Here is an 18,688-nt window from a genome sequence, read left to right as displayed (position 1 = left end):
CTATGTTGTCGTGTCAGTTATTCCGGCAGGCAGTGTTCAGTCCAGAAAACTTCAAGTTTGTTCGCCATGTTATCAATGAAATGTTGGTTGTTGTTGAACACAATGATGATAACACATGCTTTCTCGGTCCAAACAAGAAAGTGGCAGAATGTGTTTTGGAACACGTACATTTGAATATGGGCATGCATATAATCGATATGGTCTTTCTTCAATTCACATTTTAACGCAAGACAATAGTTAGTAATACTGGTGATTTCATCTAAATTGGCATTATGTTATGTATCTGGGCATTTTATCTACAAAATCATTGCCACAATATGAGTATTAACATCGAACGTCTGGAGAAGCACTGATAAACCCTTTGACCATACACAAACCTAATTATGTCGTTGTAATTTTCACATATTGATGTTATGTAGATATGGCAGCTATGTAGTGTTGAAGAGCAGTAGCTTCAACCAACGATGCCCCCGCCCCAATATTGAACTGGCATAATTTTCAGTTTTTGCTGAACAACGTTGCAAATTGTTAGTGAAGGATCAGGACAGCCCATATTGGTATGGTGTACACTATCTGTCACATATGCTGTTATTCTACCAGTTCTTTGCTCGTGCCAAGCCAATGATTTTGACTGATTTTGTTGGTGCACTCCATGAAGTGTTCCTTTCCACTCTCACTGACTGACAGTTGGCAATACTTTTTTACACGTTTCCACTAATTCTTCTTTTGTAAGATTGGTGCTGCTTGGGTCGTATAACGATATCATTGGCATTGGAAAGCGTTTTACTGACATTTGTTTTTCTTTACTTGCAAAGTGATGGGCTGTTTCATTAAATGTGCTTATTTCAATAGGCTTTCATAGGTAACTAATTATGCCCTGCATGAATCTCGGCTGTTCTGAAACAACTGGTGTTGGAGGTGGTGTATTTCGTGTACGAATACTCTCCCTTAGACTATGATTTGCTGTATCCTATTCAACTGTAATTGATGTAACTTGTCCTGGTGTTTCAGACTTACCAAAATATTAAATCCCATTCGCATGGTTGTTATGTGCATGCTAGATGTGTCTTTCCAATGCGAACTACAGCTTATATTTTGAAAAGCATGGCACCAACATGAGAACAGGACTCTCCCAGCCTAAGCAACTAAACAATATTTGCACATAGACTTTACCGCGCCATGATTCAATAGTACATTTAAACAATTAATGAGCCTTCACTAACACCCCCATTACAACGAGCACACCTAACCAAAATCAGAATTATTATATAAATTGCATCAAATACTTTAAACAGAAAGTCATATAATACGACGGATAGTTGTTATACTTGGTGCACATTTGAACTAAGGAGAAGCTGGAAACTCTAAAACTCGCAATACACAAAAATAGACCGAAATAAACGCTATTTTACATGTATCGAACACATTTACTTGTCCTTATTAAAAATTACTATAATTAGTGAGGAGACTATTTTTCTTTCAAAATCGAACCCTGCATAGGAACGAAACCGCAGAGCTCCACCATTAAGAAAACGACATGTTAGCATGTTTCTTATTTCTCAGGAAACCGAAAATACCATCGGGAAAAAACTTATGATTTGCTAATAAATTGGTTACATTAATCATGTTATTCAGTATGCATGCCAATACATCTTGGAAGGTCTTATTCTCACATACTTGATTTTTGGAAGGTTACATAATATTGTCATACACATTCAGTTTTATATGGGAATGTCGTGACGCCTCCCATTCAGAATCTTTATACTTGCACACTTCATATAAAATGTACATGCGAATGGCCTCGTTATCATATGTTCAATGTTTTTTGAGATAGCATTGCAGTTTAACTTTTGAGGATTAAACAACCTGTGTGATTGTTGTGAAACTTTGCTGACATATGTACATTTAAATACTTCATTTGGGTAACATTATGAAAACATGTTCCTACAAAAAACGATGGTTTGTGACATTTGATTTAAATTATGACATACTAATTAGTGTTCAAATCAAGCAAATACAAAAATGACTAGAATGAGTTGCACACTGAAAAAATAATTTGTAAATAAACTGAATTTTTTGTGACATTGAATTCAAACTTCATAGTCTTGTCTACAATCTAAGGATGAAGATATTTCGCCGATAAACAGGTTTAAACTTCCCTCAAATTGAGATGTTACCTGAAGATATATTTATTCTTGAATCATCAGTACCTTCATCTGTATTATTATTATTATAATGATTATTATTAGTAGTAGTAGTAGTAATAGTAGTAGTATTGTTACGGTCTTTGTTGTTTCTGCTGTTATTGATAGTTGACCTCAATTGCTAAATGAGCTTACATTGTCGATTTACCGTCACATTGCACACTAATAAAGTGGTCGGTAAGTGGTCGGTAAGTGCGACAAAATGAATGGTTTCAGCACCATAAACATATTGGCTCAATCATTCACTTTTATATTGTACAACTGGATATAATATGGTATTATAAGGTAAATAAATAAATATGTGTGTGTATTTGTGTGTGTGTGTGTGTGTGTGTGTGTGTGTGTGTGTGTGTGTGTGTGTGTGTGTTGTTCCAATGTCTTTCCCAAAGGAAAATAATACCCTCTTGACAGCTGTAGTATCAAGAAAGCGGTACACAAGCTCAACAAAAAATGCATGACTTACTCTTATTTTGTATGTCGAGTTTTCACTATCTTCATTACCACCGTGCAATGTTTCTTTCTTTTCTTTCATTGTTCTACAGTTAACATGACCCGGAGAGTATTAGTTTCTAGAGTCCAAATTTCTCCATCACATTCCTCTTTGTCTTAATATGGAGGAATAATGAGTCAACGATATGTCTGTGTATGAAATGATTTCCTGATGAAAATACAATACCGACCACTCCAGTTGTTCGACTTGCCAGTTATATACATGTGAACACGATTATCTCCAGCTATTTCATTGTTTAACTGTTGTTTTATTTGTGACACTTTCTGATTTACATGACCTTGTTTTTATCTAACTCGTTTTGTGTGCATAATGACGTAGTAACTCTCATGTTATAGCCTGTTATTTATAACTAAAAGGTCATGTATTCCATAATCAAGAGTCTACTTTGAATTATTTGATATTCTATGTATTTGAGAAACGTGCTTGTCTTTCATTTCCTATATTATTATTCAGTAAAGCGATGAACACGCCGTTTTAAACCTACCAAACCAATTTTGGTTTATATGTATTTTACCTTTTCTTTGAAAGTATGTGCTTCTGTTTTATACATAGTGTGTAGTCCTGTGACTGATTTCTTGTTTGCATTCTGAATTTCGTTTGTCGTTGTGTTTCTTAATTGTATTTTGTTTGAATACTTAGGTGGCACAAATTTAAAACCCTTGATTTTCTATGACTGATTTTTCAAAATCAGGTGAAGCTCATCAGATATTTTAAAGCAAATTCAAAACGTAAATTACAATTAAAGCAATCAATAATCCTTTATCGAACTGAGAATAAAGTAAAGAATGATGTAAATGCACTGACAAATTTAACGCAGTCTTATCGATGAAGCACTCTTTTTCTTCAATGAGCTTTATAGCTAGATATAGGTCAATGGGAAACAGGTCTTAAATTCATGAAATGTTTCTCATAACGTCATTTAGCTTGTACTTTGTCCGATCATAATTTTCAGGTAAAACGTGGAGCTGTAGGGTAGTTTTCAAATCAATCTCTCATTTCCAGAGAAAATACAATAATGTTTAGCTAAAAAGGAAATATAGAAGAACAATGTAAGTACACGAAACACCGTAATCTCTACACAACTGTATAACTATTTTAAATGATGAACCCTATCCTTAGCATTCATTTTGTACTAGGCCCTATAATAGTATTATATCTCCATGCAACGTTCTTTTATCAATATTATGATTAATACAGGAAGCATACTATCCATATAAGTTAATGAAAATTGTCTGATTAAACTGATGATTGAGATCCCTACACCACATATAACAAACTGGAATGTAAAATACTAAAACATAAAACTTGTAAGACACTTATTCTTGTTGATTTTAGGTGTTATAACTTTGGGTAATTCCTCTATGTTTGTTTGTGTGTGCGTATGTGTTGCATTGCTGTTACTCTGCCATACCTACTTTAAATTATCAATAAAACAGCAATGATTTAGCTATATTTATTTGTTATATGTTTAAAACATTCGATGCTATCAAATCTAATTCTTAGATTTTGCCAATCTTAAATGTCAAAATGTGAAAACTGTCTATTTATTAAAGTCTCCATGAATATAAACGAGAAAAGGTTCAGTCATAAAATCATATTTATTGGACGCGCACGGTGAGTAATCATGGTACCTGAAAATAGTTATTCCACTTTATAAGTACCAGGCTTGTTAAAAGACGGTAGGATAAAACGTAGAAAGTATGTTACGTAGTAAGTAATGCAATTGTTATTTTATTTAATTTAATTGTTTTTTTTTTTACTTATTTCTATGTTATTTCTAACACATGTTTTTCTAACGTAATACGTCTTACTGGAGATGACATTGTCCGGAAATTCAGTTCAGATTTGTTTGAATTTTTACTATAAATTCATTCATAAATGCCTAATAATATAAAGTAATTATCTAGTTTCTACCCTTGATTCAGAACAAGTGACAGTTTTGGTAAACATGTATTTATATAAAAATAATGTATTTGTTCTCAGAGAAAGTTATATCAAAGCCATGCCTTTACGACAATATAATTATCATCTAGCAACCTTCTATTCGTTCTAGAAAGCAGAATTATTTACCGCCTTCCCGACATATGATTTCCGGTTTAGTTAGCATTGTACGTCGTGTTATGATAGGAATTCAGTAAATAGTGCCATAACACTTCAAAAGTCTAATTGTTTTATATTGTGTCATGTTTGGCTAATTCTTTTAATTTCATCAAATTATTTTGACTTCAAGTGATTAGTGTCCCTATAAATATATAAGTCTCATGCAAAGTTATTGGATAAAGTAATTTATGTTAAGTTACAATGAAGTCAAAACTGGAATAGTATTGTATGTGATGGAGCAACAAACTCTTGAAATAACAATAATATACGTCATCGTCTTTAGTTTTGGACTTAATGGGCGTTCGAACTCAGTTTCATTAAAATTTTTACTTATAAATATGGCTTCTAATTTCTAACTCTTGACTTAGTTTTGGATTTGATTCATAATAAAGTATTTCTGAAATTTTACAAACTTTGCTTTCTTCACTTTTTCTGCTACTCTTTGTAAAACACTAGACTCGTAACAATAAAAATATATAAACGTAAAATTACGCTAAAACAATGATTTCTGAAAACTTAATTGAAGAACATACAGTCGCAAGAATATGTGTGGTGTTCGCAAAGTTCGCAAGGTGAATAGGTATTTCACAGACCAATAAATGTACACGTAATAAATATTTACCATTGCTAAAACTTTTTAGCATTATGGAACAACTTGCACATTATTTCCAATTTATGACACAAGTGTTGAGTTGGGGAAAGAAAGCATACCTGGTATACTCTCAATAGAAACGTGATGCTTTGAATTTGTTTCTAAATGCCTGATCATATGTATTATTACAGAAACTATTCCAAGTAATATCTGATCTTACTTATCCATATGTATCTTTATCATAGACTTTATGCTGAGCAACAAGCAATACAAAGATTACAATTCTGTCATCAACCAAGAAATTAAAATCGGTCACTGTAAGAGGTGAATAAAGTATTTACTTTCACACTGTGCTCGACAAAGGTCAATTGAAACGATACTCTCGAATTCATAACTGCTAAGATTAATACTTATTGTATTTGAAGATAACAACTATTATAACATATATATCGCATACCATTACGATTCATGCATCACATAGAAAACATTTTATCTATATAAACCTTATGCAGATCATGCAAGCGAATATTAACAACCTTTATATATGCAGTACACACAAGGACCGTTTCATTATATAATTCAAAACATGCGTAGTATGTGTTATGGTGCAATAGGAATAATACAACCAAAACAAGCAATTATTTCAATCTTTTACTGAACATTTTACACGAATTTAACAGTATGAACAAAACATGAGATGTTTCTAATAATATACTTTACTGCTGGCATGTGTGTGATCTTGATTAGAAAACAAAATCAGTTTTTTTAAAGAGAACGTAATAGATGCAATAAGAAATCCCAACGAAATACGAATACAATGAAATAGGTACGTAATTTGTTAAATAAAATTGATGACACTTCTTTGAAACGATGATCCATAAATAATCCACCTAACGTGTTTAATTTCCAAATGTGCATCGCCGAAGAGACGTAATGCCAGCTTTTTATACCCATCGATCTTGGATAATACCTAAAATAAAGACATAAATGCATGTAGTGATTGTTTGTGGGTCGGTTTCTTCCAAGGCTGTATTTTCGAGACACCGAGAATGCACCAAATTGTACTGTTTGAATGAAATAAACTTTGCTCCTTAATCAATGAGGTCAAATGTCAGAATATCACTATGCCTGTCTGTCCTTACCCTCCCTGTGTCTGTGTGACTGTCTGTTTCTATCTTGCAACCCGACATTTTTAAACACTGTGTTGGACAGATACAAAGAAACTGACATAATGTATAACATGGATATCACAATCAATATACAATACACACACACACACACAAACACACACACACTCACACGTATATATATATATATATATATATATATATATATATATATATATATATATATATATATATATATATATGTATATATATATATATAGATGTGTGTGTGTGTGTCTGTGTGTGTGTGCGTGTGCGAGTGTGTTTTTTTTGTATTTGTGTCATCTCTGCAGCTTGTGTATTGGTTCTGCTGGGTTAGGAGAAAGAAACTAAACTGTTGTTCAACATGTATTTTGTGGTTATGATCTATTTGTTTCAACGATAAGCATACGTGTCTGACGTGATCCTTGTCACATCTAGCATTCTGATGGCATTTATGTCATTTAAACACTTACCAAACATGCATATGGCTCTGTCCAGTTGTGCCTAACATATCCTACCTACGATTATGTATGAATCTTCACTATTTATTTGATTATAATGTTAATGACATAGACGGCTAATTTTCCATCTATCGTTGAGGGTATATATGTGACTGTTTTGGAGTTTCTTCGAAGTATTAACATTTTTAGTCATATCGCCAAGATGTATGCAGTGTTGCAGTTTATAATGATGATTATCACTGACTTTTCATGTCGCAGATATAACGCGTGATGTCACACCTCACCACATTATCTTCACATCAGTAATACCAGAAATAATGTTAATGTCATAAAGTGCAGCGCCTAGCAACACAGGTATTAGTGCCAATCTTTGATACGAATCAGCCGGGGTTCGAATCTGCGACCTCCGACTCCAAACAATTTGACACCGGATTGATGGATTGATTGATTGATGTAGGTTGATAGGTAGGTACCTACGTACTTATGTATGTATGTACGATATTATTTTATGTTGTATCATTATCTGGTCCTTTTCAAATGAACTAATTGTTCAAAGTAATTAGAAAGCATCTGCCGAGTTGAAACAAAAGATAAGAAGAACAATACCTATTGTTTTATTTGTTGTTTGCGTTTGGCTTGTACATTTTAAATTTGTTCCTTGACAGACTTTGGAGCTTGAGACGACATTTGGTACAATGTTGTCGAGTCAGAGGTTTACAGATTATTTCTCATTCTTCTCCAACACTGATGTTCATAGATCTATATGCATAATACAGTTTTAAGAATGGATTTGAGGTCAGTGCGGCAGATATTTTTCAAATCGTTGATCATTATGGCGTTTCATTAACTTGTAACAAACTGAATCAACATAATGAGAACTGAAATATTGAAATCAGGACATAACATATGAAAGACGACCCACAACATTTATTATCTATTTTCAATTATTATACCTTTCATTTTGAAGATAGGTGTTAAAACGTATTTACATCTAGTATATCTTTATTCAATGTCAATATTTCGGAGCAAACGATTTGGTCGCATTGAATTACATGTAGTTAGTATCCTTTTAGTTTATCAAGCCTGTGATTATGTCGCCGAGGATGCATACATTCGATTGTCGACCTCATTCCACGCATCGAATTAATTTATGTATATTTGGTGAAGTCGATTTACACTGTGCCTTTCATAATTTTAGAGAACAGAAAATAGATGGAGAGAGATTGAAAGAGAGAACGGTTGCTAAAACACACTAGATTCTGTAACTCATTGATATTGGTCAATACTTACTCCTTGTAATCTGAGTTAACCTCCAACAGCTATTTTACTTTGGGCTGGTGCAGTTTTTTTAAGTCTGAAGAACAATATCAAAATACATTAATTCATGATCACGGGCATTGTTGTCGAATCTTCTCCCAGGAAGACACACTTGAAACTGAAATTGTTTGTTTCAAACTCAAGGAAGTACCTATTTTGTATATCACCGTGATCATTACATCTTGCCTGGTAAAAATCAATAGACAAATTATCCTTATAACAAGCGGGACCAATACAAAATTTAAATTTCAGCTAAATCAGATATTTAATAATAAGCATTATTATTAAGACATTTTCGCTCTAAATCTTTTTAACTGCATAAGAATTTTAAATTAGAGAATTCATGTTAATGAAATGAACCCTAAGATTCAAACAAGCTTTGTCAACTAGATGTGGATATTCCTAAAGCATAACTTCAAACTTGGTCATTCACAAATAATAAATGAGCACCCTCAGTCTGTAACAAATTCCCTTCTTCAACAACCTCTTGCCACGCAATTATTACTCATCGCAATTAGACGAAATGGAAATAAACAAAACTAAAGTCGCATTGTACTAGCAGAAATTAAACCTTCATATGATGCAAACTTCGATACGAGGAAATGCCAGTTCATGGAAGACTGCATATTTGAATAGGCGAGAACTTGGCAAATGACTGGTGAGTAGTATAGAAATTTATCCAATGAATGAATTATAATTATGAATAATATTATTGATCCGTTAAGTATGTGTCCCAAAAATGTAATACATTTTATAAAGGCCTTGACAATTATATCTATGACAATAAAAGCATTTGCAATTTATCAGCATGTAACGATCATATATGAAGTGGAATTTCGATTTTAAATATAATACATTGGAATCTTATTTGTGAAAATAAAGTTCTGTACCTAAAAGTATATAACATGATCGGTAATGAAACCCATATTTACATATATCTTCATTTACCTGCATTTTCATGGAAAAGCAGACATGTCAAATGCCAGTAAAATACTGTGTTATAAAGGATAGTTAATTTGCACATTAAAGAATCTGCTCATAGAATAATTGCATCGATAATTCACGGTGTCCTAATTTAATATAACTTCATATTGTCGTTGCGTAGACGTTGCATGTATACTTATAAAAGTGTACACAAAAACATCTTTATAAGGAGTAAATCACATGAAAATGTAATATTTATTGGTCTTCAATGGAATATGAAAACGTTCATTATCAACGGGTAGTAATATGTGCTTGTAATGTGCAATATAGTATAAGTCTAACGTTTTAGAATCGGGGTATGTAAATTGTACATACATATATACGTATACAGATATAGTAATTGATACATACATACATGCATGTATTCACGTACCAACGCACTTATAAATACATATATACATGCATGCATGCGTACATACATACATACATACATACATACATACATACATGCATACATACATACATACATACATACATACATGCATGCATGCATGCATGCATACATGCATACATACATAACTATATACATAACTACGTACATACATACATACATACATACATGCATAGATACATACATACATAACTACATACATACATACATATTTACATACATACATACATACATACAAAAATTTCCTTACATGCATACATACAAACATACATACCTGCATGCATGTAGTATTTAAAAAGTAACATAACAATAAAAACTAAGCAAGTTTTGTAACATTCAACAAATAATATATTTGCCTATAATACTAATTGAAGTTTCATATAAAACAACTTACAGTATTGTGAATTAAATACAAAATATTCCAGAAAGTTAAATCTCAAGTCCTAATGAATTAAATTCTTATTAAATCCCAGCTGTGTTTAAAACCGGCACTATAGTAATGATAATTTGGAGGGCTAGTATGGGATAATGTACCAATCGTTTGGAGATTAGTGATGTGTCATATATATATTGATATGAGTTATGAATATAATCCATGATGTCAGTGTCTGAATTATATTTAATTCCAGATTAATGTCCATGTCCTTGATTATTGATCTGTTTGTAATTCCAGTGAATAGTAACTTGAAGACATGAATAACTACTAAAAACTTGATTCCACATTTGATGCAAAAGATGTTGTATATATAAAGCAATGAGTTTTAGGTAACCTCTCTATTAGATCATAATTTACTGCAGGTGATGGAATGGCAAACCTACGTGTTTTGCTGTTTTATACAGGAAACCTCGAGTTTAAATTGAAAAATGTTTATTGTATAGAATATGGAATCATGACAAGTTACTATCCTGGACATCCAAGTACATGAATCCAGGACATACAATTAAATTTATTATTTTCATTGTTTGAAAAAATTGTATAGATATATGACACCTGATAATACATGCACGTCTAAGAACAATACATCGATAATAATACAGGTAATTTATCTACAAATATCGCTTATATGCTGTCATACGAGAACTATATGGCATTACATATAATGAATCGTCATGAATTATGACAAAACAAAAATAAAATCTTTATATTTTTTAACTCAAGCCTCATCATAACAGATATATGGTTTATTCCGGCGTCAATAGAACATATACGATAAGCACAGTTAAATCAAAAATATCGACAACAAAACATTAACAGCTACAGGGTTTCCTCGTAACCTCTTTTCGACAATTTAAAAGTGTTATTGTTTTTCTCGCACTCAAAAGTATATCATTCTTTTTCTATTTTGGCTTTCTAACGTTATTAGATACATTTGTCCACATCAATCAATAACATGTGTTGTAAAGTACCTCAAAGTTCAAGAGAAGTATCATTGTTCAAATGGAGAGTTGCTATCCACTTCGGGCAAACTCAAGATATGACCTTTACTTAGCTTTTTGTGATTTTGACATACTGACCTGTATAATGTCCTCTGACCTCGACTAGATTTGCAAAATTATTTTAACACTAAGTGTCGAGAAAAACCAAAAACTACAATATCAATAAAAATATTTAGAAAAAATTTCCTTAGAACTGAAAGTGTAAGATGAAAACCTCACAGAAAAGTATTCAATTAAATCACAAATTATCCGAAAAGTGTTGTCACATGTCCAAAGGTATAGAAATTTAAAAATGAAATCCAGTATAGATTGTACTAATATGTCGGTAATATTTTATTGTTCCATAGAGTCAGCGCTATCGATGGACTACTGAGATATAATCCAAAATGACTTCGAATGAATCCATATTAATCCCAAAATATTGATTTAGTTCTAAATTGAATGAGCACTTTACAATTTAAACGAATCGTTAAAACATTTTATCTCAAGGTAGACCTAACTAAAACTGAAACATTGATTTCTTGATAAAGGAGCTAAGAAACGTTAAATATGTTGTAAACATGCATCTTTGTTTGTACTATGTCACAATAATATTGTCTGGAAAACCTTATATTCTCAAAAGGAAATGTACCTCAACTGTAACAGGTTTAGGTATCTTTAAACATATTGTATCGCACCAAACCGATAAACATATGGTGGGCATAATAATTTGAAAAGGCCATTCAATGTCCTGAATTTAGAATCAATATAATGTTTAATAATATTATCTTACGGTTTACTCTATAATCATGGAAAAAGGTTAGCTGTGTTACATCACGCGTACAGAAAGAAATTTCCATGTTACAGACATATTCAACTGTTAAAGATACAATTTAGAGATCATTAATACTAGAAATAAATAACGTGTAAGAACGATAAGAAGCTGAGATGAGGATTGTGTTGTAGCAACTGAGGGTGCAACATTTAAATTAAAGCATCGTATGAGATAAAGCAAACAATTATTCGGAATCAAACTATTGTAACACAACAAAATATTGCTTTCGCATGATGTATAAGTCAAGGGTCTAATTAACGAATGGATCGAAGACACATGGCAAGCCAAGCTTTACTCTACAGGAATGACGTCTTGAAACTTACCCAAACTGAGATGTATTTTTTGTTTTTTTATTTCTTTTTAAGAACTAAAACGTGTATGTGTTCTTCGTCCGCCATTATAATCCGCCGATAGACAAACACCTTGGAACTATTTGCTGATAGTCATATTTTAAGCGTATATTTCCTTTGCGATGCGTTTTGCTCTGAATTGGACCTTCTTGGTAATATGCACTATACATGTAAGGTTTGAATTAAAAACCAAAACAGGAATAATTATCATAAGTACCAGTTCAAAACAATAAATGTCAACAATGATAAAAAGAATGACTTTCAGTGACATAAGTCAATCGAATTAGAATGAAGGCATGTTTTATGGTTATTGTGTATACATATGGTCATGGTATGATTCATGTGCTTTGTTTGGTGACAAGATAAACGAACTAGAGCAAATTGTTACTATTGTCCTGAACACAATACAATGCAATTCTCCTAATGAAAAGTTATTATTATTATTAGTAGTAGTAGTATTATTAGTAATGGTATTAGCAGTAGCAGTAGTGGAGGCAATAGTAGTAGTAGCAATAGTGTGGTCTATGCAACAAGAAACTATTAATACATTACCTAGAAATGATATCAGACCATCTCCATCAAAATCAAAATGATCAAATACCTCTTCTATTTTCTCAGCGACAATACTACGCGATACGGCAGCCCTTCAAAAAAGGTACAGATCTTTAGAATTGTTTTCATCGGGTCACATGTAAAACTAATGATGATTTGCATAGTCGTCTGTTGCTAGTAGGTTCCAAAACTGACAGATGATATATAGTTATGAATGAATAATTAGATGATGTTCATAATCCATATTATTTCGAGTTCATTTACGTAAAATATGCTACATACAGTTGATGAAATAAATGTTTTTTTTTTTGTTTTTTTTTTCTATCTCCTCAACTACACCTACTGTTACCTATGGTACTAATACAATAGTATCAAGCACGACAGTATGAACGTAACAGTTGAAACAATCTTCCCGCATTTTGATACCACGGCTGAAATAATCGGTTACACTCAGTGTAATATTATATATTGGTTAACGTATATAGGCAAACCGAATTTACATAGTAATAATAATAGATCATTCCAAAAGAAATAGTTATAACATCAAAGGGAAATCGTAGGATACCATATGTTTGTAAAGAATAGATCGTCAGATGAGTTCTTACCTGAACTCTTCTTTGTTAAGATGAAAGTCTTTGTTCGTGTCAGAAATGAGGAATGATTTTTCGTATGCATCCCATTCATCGTCCGAAAATGAACGTGATATCCTTGTCGACCTAAAAGTGTTGGAACAATCGGTGCCTGAAAAAAGAAATCATGGATATTGAAGCTTTTTGCAAAAGGTAAACACGTCACTAACATTGTAATTTGGCGTGAAAATATGTGTCAAAATGAAAACAGGATACATAGCTATGCTCAAATTACCTGAATCAAATCTATTTCATGAATCGAAATGAAATTAGCTGATGCCATAATTATGTAGAGGTCCTAGGTACAACATCATTCTCATCACTAGCACGAGTCACTCTACCACTACATTACTGAGTTTTGCTTAATCAATATCAATAAACCTTTTTCACCTTATCAAACTTATTGCATTGTGAATCATTTACATATGGAATGACAGCGTAAGTTAGGTAATTGGAGAAATATCATTTGTAAGAACTAGACATTCCCAGATTTTAAAAATAAAAAGCTTGTTTATCAATCATACAAAAGTGGAAACTGTAAGACATTGCGAAATGTGTTATGAAGAGTCCTAACATTTCTATCACAATATATAATGATTAAAATTTAGTGGTATTACAAACTATATTCAATCCTAGGAGTATTGATGTGACTGAGATGATATTCGACGTAATGCTGAGCCAACTGTCTTCAATTGAATCACAATGATACAATCGACGAATTTATCATCATTTGAATTTCACTGTAAATCCCTAATCTACTTCAAAATAGTAGCAATGAGAACTGTAGTTTTCCAGGTAAGAAAAACTTGAGTCGAATCGAATATATACATTCGAACATCAATGAAATAATAGTCAAAACAACAATACAAGTGTCTCAGCTCAGAACGTACAGCGCGAATAAAATATGTCTGGCTACATCAAATGATTTAGTCCCCTTTTCGACCTTGGGTCTCAATTTGCATGTTATAACAAACACCAAATGGAAATGTTTCATTCTGGAAAGCTCCAAACGTTTACAAGATAAAGCCCTAGTTATAATAAGGCGTTCCGGTATTTCGTGAGTTCGGATCATCTAGAACACGAACTTCATATTGGAAAATGACACGTCCAAATACAATTATTCATAGCATATATTGAATGTTCAAGCTAACACACAACGCAAATAAAATATGCATAACACCCTCCAAGAAAATGTAATATTTCGTGCAATAAATCTTTCGTTTCATTTTATTAACTATTTGTCAAATGTGCACTTGATATATATTTGCATAAGATGACACAAATTATACACGAAACATTGTAAAATGTCCAAATAAGTTATCGTGCAAATACTATTATACTGATTAGTTTTCCTTGACGTGACAATGTTAACAGTGTGTCCCTGCAATATCGAACTCCTACTACAAAGACTGTTATTTCCGAGTTTAGTCATCTCAATGGAAGCAAGCGGTTGGAATCACTAAATTCAATAATCGGAGAAGGAGCAGAAGTAATACTTACTTCGAAGTGTTGCATAGTCAATAGTAAAGCCTAAATAATTCTCCCCGATTTTTGGAAACATTTCTCTCGTGCATTAATATATTTTTAGACCGTTAGTACGCTGGATAATCCATATTATTAATGTCTTCCTGAAACCACACTATACTAGCTCAAACATCTTCTGCATCAAACTATAATTTAACGAATTTGAGATCAAAGATAACATGTATATATTCAACGCATACTGGGCCTAACAAGCAGTACAGCAGAAACAGACATCATCCATTCAGATACATCTGTAGGTAAATATGTTTTATTTGTGATTGATTCGACACAAAATGCCTTTTATAATCTATGAACTGCATATCGGACTATAAACAAAGTGAGAAGAATAGAAAATAGGACAAAATATCACATTTTTGTTATTGTATTTTATTCTTATCTAAAACTGGATATTTTTAGAATCGGGAATGACTGGTTAAAATGAGGTTAGTGACAAGACATGGTATAATGTGCAATCATTATGTAAATCATTAATTACTGATGGCTCATTAAAAATGTAAAACACCCCATGTCCTTGTTTAGTCCAATGCACTATGCAAAACTTACACTATCTTCTTTACAAAGAGGTAATCTTTACAAAACCCATCAAAACACTAAATAACTGACTGATTAATTTTATAGCCAAAGGTAAAGTTCATGTCAGTTATGTATTATATAAATCGATTTACTTCTTATGTAATTTCGGTTAACGGTTAACAAACATCCTTCATCCAGGTTTCCTTAGACATTCAACAGTTGTTAATATTAGTTATTCATGTGTTAGGTTAAAACTGTTTCAAAGTTCCATACATTATTCCCAAGCATTGTTGATATCAATCCATGTTTACTATACATTGTTTGTTATCTCTATTGTGTTCGCTACTCATTAAACTGATTCAAACAAATACAGTAGCCTTCAACAGTTATTAACGATCTTGAAACCTATCACGTGCATAATGTATGGTTTTGTTTCACCGCCTGTCCTGTTCTATACTTATTTCAATAATAAAAAGTAAGCTTCGGTTGGAATTCTATACAACATTATCCACTATCAGTTAATATACTATGGATGAACCATTATTAATTTTCTGGAAATAATAGTTACATTAACACTGATGACCGTTAAAAAAAAAATTAACATGAATTAAAATGTCTATTCTTTCTCCATTTTAAATCATTCGGTTCAATTTCCATATGTTATTCAAAGTGATCGTGAACTTAATATTATTCAACTTAAGGCTACATCAAAACATCTAGATATATTAGGAGCAGAGACAGGCTTATTGACATGTGAAATGTCCATCAACTTACTATGGTAGGGTGAAATTCTACATTATTGTGCATGACATACAACTATGTTCCCTTTTTGATTTTTATAAATTGTTATTGGATATTTCAATTATGCAATGCAAGCTTCTAAAAGATTAATGAGAGATCAAATCTTACTAGAAGACATTCATTGCATTCTCATACACTAGGAAACCAGTTTCATTAAAGACTGTATTAGATTGATATTTAAAGTCATAGCCTCAACATTTAGAATAACTTTTTTGGCTCATCATCATCATCATCCCACTCTCTCTCTCGAATAAAATGATCATATGATCATTTTCATTTGAGTCTCCTCAGTTATGTTTTATACGCATTGATTTAGGCGGTCAGGGTATCAACTATGTTCTATAAGGATTTACATATATTTACCAACAAAAATGAATTGTATTTTAAAAAAATACAACTTACCTTGTTTAGCTTCAAATAAGTAACTGATAAGTTTTGAATGCTGTCATTATCCGCGAACCAAACAATACATCAAGAGAACGCCATGGAAACTACTATATTTTATTCTTGAATGTTGAACACGAGCTATCTAACTTTCTTATGAAGAACAGTGTTTTATGTGAAATTATTTATTTTTAATGGTAGCATTGATATATATGTATATATATATATATATATATATATATATATATATATATATATATATATATATATTACACTGTTGCTGTATTTGAGATGCACTGCACGAACGTTAAGTATTCTATCCAGATTAAAATGATGAGTTGTTTTACATTACAAATCGTACACATCTTTGAGAGTCCGTGTTCTATTGATTGGACAATGAATCTCTCAAATTCAGGCTTTCTAATGTTACATAACGTCATTCGAAACATTGTCATTAAAGGTATATCTAGCTTACAATCTCTTTGTTTGATACGTTATACATGAAATGTAGACCAAGAAAAATACAATTGTAATGGTATATAACAGATCTATAATTACAAATATGATGTACAATATGTTTAAATTACATATAATATTAACAAGGCAAAACAACGAACGAATAAATACCTCTGGGAAATATGACCGCCAACAGACATACAAGCAGCAAACAACCGACTACGACCTTCATCGTGATAAATGAAATTCAATCTCGAGTCTGAGCTACCGAGGGATCACATTAAAACCTTCATTTATACCTTCATTTATATATCTGTCTATTTGTCGTGGTCATCAGAAAAGGTCTGACATGGAATATGCCACAACACTGCGTAATTCGAAAATAATACCATTTTGACACTGTTTATTTTATCTTTGAAAAGGAATTGCATTACTCATTACTTAATGTTATCCCAAGTAACCATTACGGCTCAGGCCCGATCCACACTTTATATTCAAATTTATAAATGATACTACAATGGAATGGGTTTTTCACCCAACTTAGTTTGTTGTTGCAATAAATGTATGGTCGGTCAACAATGGAAAGGTAGCAATTAGAAAGAAAAACAACGCTAAATTTATCTGACATGGATTCGATACTTCGATAACACATTCATATCATTGTTGTTTTAACCAGGCTGGACGGTTAAGGCTACGTCAGGTCTATCAATTTATAACAATAGTATTATTAGACCGTGTGGTTTTATGTGCTTAATGCAGCGTAACGGCGAACTATACAAGATGCAGAGAATTACCGATAACACAAGTCATTTCGTACCCTTAGTTTTGTCATTTTAACCCACATTGTTTACAGTAAAACGCTGACAAACTCATACAAAATGAATTAGCATGTTAATAATTTACCTTTATGTATTTTGAGCAGTATGCCCACCAACTTCCCTAGGCTGGGTGTCTTTCTCAATTACTGTGCATGACATACACATATTTTCTCTTTTTCATTATCACAGATTGTTAAGGAATCTTGTGATAATGCATGCAAGCTTCAAAGTGATTTTCTGAGAGGTAATATCGCACTAAAAGACATTGAATTCATTCTCACACATGGGCAAACAAGCTACAAGAAAGACTTCATTACACTGATCTTTAAAGCGGCAATGATAAGTCAAATTCATATCGTCAACATTTTGGACAATATTTTTTCCGCTCATCATCGTCATGATCATTATGATCATCTTCATCATCTCTGTCTCAAGGTAAAAGGATCATTTTACATCTCAGTACTCTTCAATGATACGTGTTCTAGTGTACTGGAGTTCGAAACATTCCAAAACATTTTCGTAAATATATTAAGTCAGGTAGGGTAACAACCATGTTCTACAAGGATTTAAATAGATGTATCGACTAAAAATGTACTGTATTTTAGAATAACTAAACGAAGCATGTTTATCTTAAAACAATTAATTGTGGAGTGAAGAATGTTGTCATTATCCGCGGTCCGA

General features: G+C 32.1%; 1 protein-coding gene across 1 annotated transcript; it reads right to left on the bottom strand.

Annotated features, from left to right (window-relative positions):
• Positions 1–6,045: 6,045 nt before the first annotated feature.
• Positions 6,046–17,475, bottom strand: LOC149783408 (uncharacterized). Its single transcript, XM_089933105.1, has 5 exons — positions 17,361–17,475; positions 13,467–13,602; positions 12,862–12,953; positions 8,307–8,370; positions 6,046–6,377 (listed from the first exon to the last, which is right to left on the bottom strand). Exons 1-4 carry the CDS (start codon positions 17,419–17,421, stop codon positions 8,336–8,338), a joined length of 324 nt encoding a protein of 107 aa, XP_089789231.1. The 5' UTR covers positions 17,422–17,475; the 3' UTR covers positions 6,046–6,377; positions 8,307–8,335.
• Positions 17,476–18,688: the final 1,213 nt, after the last annotated feature.

The sequence above is a fragment of the Sinohyriopsis cumingii genome, chromosome 14, assembly GCF_028554795.1.
Source record: "Sinohyriopsis cumingii isolate HCF-2022 chromosome 14, ASM2855479v2, whole genome shotgun sequence".
Taxonomy (NCBI): domain Eukaryota; kingdom Metazoa; phylum Mollusca; class Bivalvia; order Unionida; family Unionidae; genus Sinohyriopsis; species Sinohyriopsis cumingii.
The sequence above is the reverse complement of the archived record's forward strand: the minus strand, read 5'-3'. Positions and strand labels throughout refer to the sequence as shown.